General features: G+C 41.8%; 1 protein-coding gene across 1 annotated transcript; it reads left to right on the forward strand.

Annotated features, from left to right (window-relative positions):
* Positions 1–352: 352 nt before the first annotated feature.
* LOC115663546 (protein SLOW GREEN 1, chloroplastic) lies at positions 353–1772 on the forward strand. Its single transcript, XM_030585539.2, is given in 2 exon segments — positions 353–626; positions 628–1772. Coding segments are annotated over 2 exon segments (1029 nt in total). The 5' UTR covers positions 353–422; the 3' UTR covers positions 1453–1772.
* Positions 1773–8232: the final 6460 nt, after the last annotated feature.

Here is an 8232-nt window from a genome sequence, read left to right on the forward strand (position 1 = left end):
GAAAACAATTCTCCAGAAAAACAGTTTCCCTTCAAACAAACGGATGCTTAATCCCACTCGCGAATTGCCCAAACGCAGCAAGTTTTCCATCTTCATGGCAAGCAAAATCAAGATTATATTCATAATCAAATCACACATGGATTTCGGAGCGGGGACATTACAGCAAAGGTAATACAAAAGTAAAGCAAAGCCGAGGCCAAAAGGCCCGTTAAGAGGCCCAAGCCCAAGCCCAAGTTGGAAAACGCACACTGATTTTTTTGAGCAGGCCGAAACGATGCCGTTTCGGCACCTAACCTCGCACATTCTCCGTCTCAGAGCAAAGTACGATGCCTTCCCCTTCTTCGACTCCAGTTTTATCACTGAGGTTTTACACAAGCTCTCTCTCTCTCTCTCTCTCTCTCTCTCTCTCAAATCGATCGGACATGGAGTCCCTGGCCAGACTTCCCTCCTCCCACGCGCCGCTCCACCTCTCCCTCCCCGCCGCCAACCTCCGCTCCTCCTTCTCCTTCAGAGCCCTCCGCCTGCCGCCCCCGCCGCCGCCGCCGCGGTTCCCCTCCCTCCGAGCCTCCTCCTCCCGCGCTCCGCCCCCCTCCTCCGCCGCCGGCCGCCCCCTTCCTCCTCGTCGGAGCCCCGACCCCCCCCCGCGCCCTCCGGACCGCCTGCGTCGCCCTGTCCGCCGCCGCCGCGCTGTTCCTCGCCCGCTTCCACCTCAAGCCCCCCGCCGCCGCCGCCGCCGCCCCGATCGCCACCCCCGAGGTGGACGCCGGCGTTCCGTCCGAGGAAGAGGAGCGGGCCATGGAGGAGCACGTGAGCCAGCACGGGGACGACGTGGAGGCGCTCCGGGCCCTGATGGAGGTCAAGATCAAGTCGAGGAAGCTCCAGGAGGCGATGGGGATCCTCGACCGCCTGATCGAGCTGGAGCCCGAGGAGCGCGAGTGGCTGCTGCTCAAGGCCAACATCTATAGCTACAGCGGCGAGTTCGAGTCCGCGAGGAGGGCGTTCGAGGAGATACTGGAGAAGGATCCGCTCCGCGTGGAGGCCTACCACGGCCTCGTCATGGCGGCTTCCGAGTCGGGGGACGAGTTGGAGGTGCTGTTGGGGAGGATTAAGGTGGCGATGGAGAGGTGCAATAAGGAGAAGAGGAAGTCCGACGTGAGGGACTTCAAGCTTTTGATCGCGCAAGTTCGGGTCGTCGAAGGGAAGTACAATGAGGCTTTGAGGGTTTACCAGGAGCTGGTGAAGGAGGAGCCTAGGGATTTCAGACCCTATTTGTGTCAGGGGATACTCTACACTTTGATGAGGAAGCAAGATGAGGCAGAGAAGCACTTCAAACAGTACAGGAGGCTTGTTCCGAAGAATCACCCTTACGCGGAGTATTTCGATGATAATATGTTCGCCACCAAGTTCTTCGCGCAAAAGGTGGAAAGGGAGAGAGCGGGCATGAAGAGCTGAGGTGGATGAGCTGATTATTTGCTGCTGTGATCAGGTCTGCCTTACTCTATAGAAAGGCTCAGATCCTTTACTTAGCAAGAGTCTTGCCTTTCATAAATATGGAAGAACACATCAATGTGGACCTAACTATGAGCTGTGCTGTGGATAGGAGCTTTCTTGTTGGTAGATTTTAGGTCCTTAGTGTAGCATTCCCGGAACAGAGGAGAGGTTTTGGAAGAGAATTTGGTTGCTTTTGTCGGTCTCAACCTATCTATTATTGATGATTATGGGCATAACTGCCAATCTTTTGATTTAATGATGTTAATAACTTCTGTGGCCTTCTTTTTGATATCCAGGTATATCAATACCTGATGATAGAGCATTCGGTCGCTCTATGGTAATTCGGTACTCAAATGCATTTTCTTTCTCATCATCTCTGTTCTATCAACTAGGTGAACTGGGTGGTTATTAGGAGTTTATGGATTCGATGTAATTGATAAAACCGACATTTGGAAAATGTGTGTTATTGTCCAATACTTGTTCTCCGGATTGTTTTGGCTTCATTATATCTTGTTAGAGGTCTGGCTCTATGAGAGTAGGTGGTTTGATGAGAGTTCAATGGTGCATACCAATGTGCCAATATGGATAAATTATGATGATAAATGAATTCCTCATTACTCAAGACTGTTTTGGCAAATTTCTATCTGTTCTGTTATTTGGAGTATTATTTGTTTTCCATCATTTTTTGATAGCTGATATCTGTGGAAAACCACCCTTTTCTTTTTGAGAGCAAGGAAGGGAGGGAGGGAACGAGGAATTTTCTATATAGTAAAGCTTGTCCAGGTCCAAACTTTACCCTTTGTTTCATATTCTTGGTTTATGGTTAGAAGTCTTCTGAACTATATTATCACGAGCTCATTTTGTAGATCCTGGGAAATGTTGAGTTGAAGGGAAACCAATGGGATCTATCATATGTTGCTTGTTCATTTCAAGCACACTTTAAATTTTCTGTGTTCTCTTCCTCATCCTACCTTCGAAAAGATCATCCAATCTCAAGTCACTGTGCTGTTATGACCAAGGAAGAACAGAAGTTAAGTAGGAGAGATTTTGAGAGAAAGGAGGTGAAAATGGGGAAGAGGAGGAGTTAGAGAGATAGCTCTGTGAAAGAATGAGAGCAAGCAAAGAGCACATTCTGAAAATATGCAAAGGGTTTTTCTAGGGTGGGCGCTTGTTATAATGGAAGTTTCAATTTTTGAAGCTCTCACCTTTTTTGTGATCTGTGTGATTATTGTATTGTAAATTGAAACTTCTCTCTGTATGCTGAGAAAGTGCTCACTTGTTAACATGATACGTAAATTTTCTGTGATGGGTGCCTGGCACAATTTGTTTGCTCACTTTAGCTGAACAACTATCACGTGCCAAACTCACACAAAAATGGCTCTAATATATACTAATAACTAATGACTAACCACTGACTCAGCCTTACCAGTTCACAGCTTGCATTAGAACAGCATATACTTATTTAATGTGCCAGTGTAGACACCTATTATTCTTCTATTAGAATGCCTTACTAAGAAAACAGCATTTTTCAGGTCTCTCCTTTACCTATTTTTGTTTTCTTCGAGCTATTCTGTTGGGTTGTTGATAGTTATGATAAGGTATATATTGCAGTATTTCCTCTCTTTAGATCTCTACTCGTGCTGTTCTTACTGTCTTACCACTGCTCATCTGCTTCAGTGATTTATCATACTTATTTGTGCTAACCATTAGGAAAAAGGATTAAGGATGGGATCATGACAGTTGTTGTGTTCCAGCCATCCATAGTTACTTGCCTGGTGTTATTGCTTGCCAAGCAGATAGACTTTGAACTGATCCTTGCAACTTATTATAATTCTGAAAGAGTAATTCAATGCAGTTTTGGTGCATGGGTAGATGAGAGCCTTGTGACTTGTCTGGCTGTGTTAAATGCAATGATTACTTCTTAACATGGGTATTCTACTGGTATTTCGAAGGAAAAAAAATTTGTGCGATGAGTTTAAGCTTGGAATGCAGTTATATTCGCGTGACCTGATACGAATGGAGATGCTGTATTGGCTGCTAGCAATCTTTTCCGGCTCTGTTCACTAGAGTTTCTCAATTCTATCTGCCCTGCTCTTTCGCTTTGATGAGGTATACTTATAAACTAGTCATCGTTCAACAAAGAAATGGCAGACAGTAGTTGGAGCCTCGGTGAATTGATATACCTGTTGAGCGACATCTCACACCAAATCAGCATGTAAAGGGATGAATTACATGTGTACATGTTACAGATGATGTAGATATATTGTGATCATGCTTCCGTGGTGAAAGTTTTCCGGTGTTCATCTTGTTTAATTGCTTTTGGGCAAGTTGGGTTGACTACTTTGCCAGTTGTGCTTTAGCATGATGGTTGTGGCACAGTTGGAGGACAATTCAGCCTCATAATTTAGTTAAGGGTCTTGCTCTTTTATTTGGGTATATCCTCTTTATCTGTCGTTTACAGTTCAATGCTCATGCTTGTAACTCTAGCGAGGAAGGTAAAAAAAACTTGCTCCCAAAGGCAATGAGTGGTGAAGATGAGAGCTATGATCCAATTGAAATGATTTACAGCAGAACAATACGAGCGGAAGTCCCAAGCGCAACAGATTCTGATGGAGATACGAGGAAGTTTATACATTTGATTGACATAGGTTTCGCTCTGAATTATCAGGATGCATCATTTTGCAATGATATCCATGATTAAGGACATTTGGTCGGATATCGTACCCAAAACCAACGTTCTTGAAGCATTTTATAACAGGGTTGTCGTAAATACCTGAAATTATCATACCTTATTTCAACTCTATTGGTTTGAGAAGTTTGCCATGGTTCTTGAACCACAATTTTTAAAAGCAATGTTCACGTTCGGGAGGCAGTTCGAGATGCATAAGAAACATGACCTGAGACAGGCCTACGGCACACCCTGTATTTTGATTTGTACTTGACAATATGTCTCAAACGTTAATATCGAAGAGTTAAAATGCGCACGCAATGAGGGTGGCCAATTATACCATCGATACTATTGAATTGCTTTGGGACAACATCTAAAGCCTTTAAAAAGTTGCAACGACTTTTAAAAATAGAATGGAAAGAGCTTGAATTTAGAGCCATTTGAGCAAACAGGGTCATGAGTGGCAAAATCTAAGCTCGTTAGTCGGTCAAATCTTCGCTGGCCGGCAAGCAAAATTATGACTGTCGCGACACTTTTCAAGCCACGGCTAGGGGCATTTTCATCTGGGAAAGCTTTTTTGTTTTGTTTTCTTTTTCTTTCTTCTTTTATCTCCTTTCCTTTTTTTTTTTCTTTTTCTTTCTTTTTATTTCTTTTTATTTCTTCATCTTCATAATGCCTCGGTCTTTCTTGAAGCTGAAGACGTAGAACTTGATATTCTCATTTGACGGATGATGGTTACAAGGACGATGATGACAACGATAATTAAACCTGTCAAAATGGGTCTTAAACCCATATATGACCTATTTAAAAATAAATTGGTCACTTCAATTTTGAAAAACCTATCTTAAATGGGTTTTAAATTATAAGCCTAAAATAAATGGGTCTAAATGGGTTGAGTTTAGAACCCATTTCCAACTTACTAGGCCCACACAGACTCTCTCCCTCTTCAACCTTATAAAAACATTTTTTTTAAATCGTAATTATTTTTTATTTTTATTTTTATTGTCATTTTCGGTCAATGGCCGGCAACCGTCCGTAAATGAGGAACGAGCTCGACATAGGTTGGTGAAGCTCGAGCTTGCCGATCTGGAGATCGAGGCCTCGTCGGCCTTAGGCAACGCTCGAACCTTGCCATATCGGTAAGCTTGAGCTCGCTGGCCTTGGGTGACCTCAACCTTGCCGGATCTTGCAAGGTGGAGCCTCGCCTGACTCAACACGCTTGAGCTTTGCCCACTTCGCCAACCTCTGGTGAGCTCGTTCCTTGCCTGTGGCCATTCGTCAGCCACCGGCCGAAAATGAAGGAAAAATAAAAATAAGAAAAAAAGAAAAGAAAAGAATAAAAAATAAAATAAAAATAATTAAAATTTTGATGTTTTGGAAAATAAAAAATAAAAATAAAAATAATTAAAAGGAGTGCACGGAGGAAATCTATACCAAACGGCTGAAAATATTTTCTAGTTCATTTTTAGATTTCAGCCAAACACTAGAAAATGTTGTCATTTTCTTAAAAAATAATTTCATGGAAAACATTTTCTAGAAATGTCACATTTTCTGCGAAACAATCATAGCCTTAGTTTAAAAAATATTATAAAAATTATCCTTTAGATATTAACGCTTCCGAATATCATTAGTGAGGATCGGATTAGAGTACACAGCGAAAGTGGAGACAAGGTATAGGAGGTTTTGATGTATATTAGCTAAGGTTAAATTATTTGTACACTTGGTGATAAATTAGTTTATTCATTAGAGGATTAAAGTGAAGCTAAGTTATATACTCATTTGAGGTTCAAATTTTATGAAAATTCGGATCGTGATATCAGCAACTGGTACCATTAGAGCACTGATTGAATCCAAGAGTTCCATTTTTTCTATTTGAACCCCAAGGGTATCGATGTCGGCCATCAAGGCTAGACTGTCACAACCTCCCGCAACAAGATAGTTTTGCTTATGGGAGCACTTGAAAATGCTGTCACTGGCCATTAAGCCCACTGGGGCTTCTGTGTTTTTTCATACAATTACTTTGTAAAAACAAAGTCGAACACATTTGCTTTAGGAATCTTAATAGACAATATTCCGAAAGTTTTGATTAATTCTTGGAGTAACCAATTTCACCTTCATCGTCACCAAATGAGCTTCCACTCATTTGTGCAAGTGCCTTCATGCTTTGACGAAAGAAAAGGAAAGGAGGTTCACTCAACAAAATAATGTGAAACTATTATACATCATTTATGGGAGAGAAACAAAGGTACAATCAAATCGTTAAATGCACGTAGACTAGGAAAGTTCAATTAAGTTTAAAGTATAGTTGAATGCACAGTGGTAGAGACAATTAGGGATTTCTCTAGGATAATTTTCATTTTTATAGAAATTTTGATAATTTTGTTGATTATCCGCATCTCTCGAAATTGCACGTATATTGTACAATAGCACATAAATTGCACGTTTATTGCACGTGGGCTTTTTTTAGGTTTCAAGATACAAAATAAAAGTGAACGTTCGAATTTTTTCCTTAGCATTGCTAGGGAAGAAAATGATTCCCTCTACAGCCTTCCTTGCAATATATATATCCTAGCCCGCGCGTCAAGTCATGATGAAAGCAAAAAGAGTGAGTCTTCTGTAAACTGTTGAAATCATAGTTGGTCTCATTTGAGCTGCACTAGAACGTCTGGCGGTAAATTGTGCAAATTAGCTCGATACCACCACCAATTTCTATCAACCAAGAAGGTGTACCTGCATCCCCTAGTGCTATGGCTTTGCCATTAAGAGTCTTGAAATTCACACTATATGCAGCGATTTCATAAGGGATCGAAATCATATGGCAACCAATACCATTAGAGCACCGGTTGCATCCGAGAGTCCCATTTTTGCTACAAGAAGACCTGTATCCTATGACCCCTAGGGGTATAGACATCGCCCATCAAGGCCAGGCCGTCACAACCTCCCATGACAAGATAGTTTTGCATAAGAGAGTACTTGAAAATACCATTGCTGGCCTTTAAGTCCACCGGGGCATCCTGGTTGGTTGCACAATTTTGGTGGGAGTACGATATTGATTGCCCATGCCCATAACTTTGTAAAAACAAAGTCGACTGCAATTGCTTTAGAAACCTTAATAGATTTTATGCTGAAAGTTTTGATTCACTCTTGGATTTACGTAATCTATTTCTCGCCACCTAATTAGCTTCCACTCATTTGAACAAGTGTCTTCATGCTTTGAAAATAGACTAGGAAATTTCAATTGAGTTTAATGTTCAGTTGATTATTCAGATCTCTCAAAATTGCACGTATATTGCACGACTGCACATATATTGCACGTGTATTGCACGTGGGCTTTTTGTAGGTTTCGAGCTTGTAGATCTTCCTACCTAGCTTTGGATAAAGATCAAAGCTAAGATACAAAATAAAAGTGGACGTTCGAATCTCACCTTAGCATTGTTGGGGAAGAAAATGATTCCTCTGCAACCTTCCTCGCAAATAAAATTCTCCTACCCTGCACGTCGAGTCATGATGAAAGTAAAAAGAGTGAAACTCCAGTTAACTATTGAAATCATAGTTGGTGATCACCCATTCAAGCTGCACTAGAACGTCCCGCGTAAATTGTGCAAATTAGCTTGATACCACCCCTAATTTCTGTTAACCAAGAAGGCATACTTGCTTATTGCATCCCCTAGCGCTATGGCTTTGCCATCGAGAGTGTTGAAATTCGCGCTACATGCAGCGATTTCATAGAGGCTCCAAAACATACAGCAACCGGTACCATTAGAACATTGGTTGAATCCAACAATCCTATTTCTGCCATACAATGTATATGTAAATACTCTCTATACATAGGCATGTATAGTTCCAACACGGTCCATTCACGCGCATAATGCATAATGCATCATGCAACTTTATAAAGGTGTCTGTCGTGTCAAAAGCTGGCAACAACTTGATTGACGGTTGTGCATTTGATAATCATTCAAAGACAAAGGAATCAAAGTTGGTGCACTTAAAAGAATCCATCTTCTCCACAAAGGATACTAGTCCGAACCTAAACTATACTTTCATTATAAATATTCTGGTTATTGAGGGAG

The sequence above is a fragment of the Syzygium oleosum genome, unplaced genomic scaffold, assembly GCF_021117445.2.
Source record: "Syzygium oleosum isolate NSW1041296 unplaced genomic scaffold, Sole_v2.1 Sole_v2.12, whole genome shotgun sequence".
NCBI lineage: Eukaryota > Viridiplantae > Streptophyta > Magnoliopsida > Myrtales > Myrtaceae > Syzygium > Syzygium oleosum.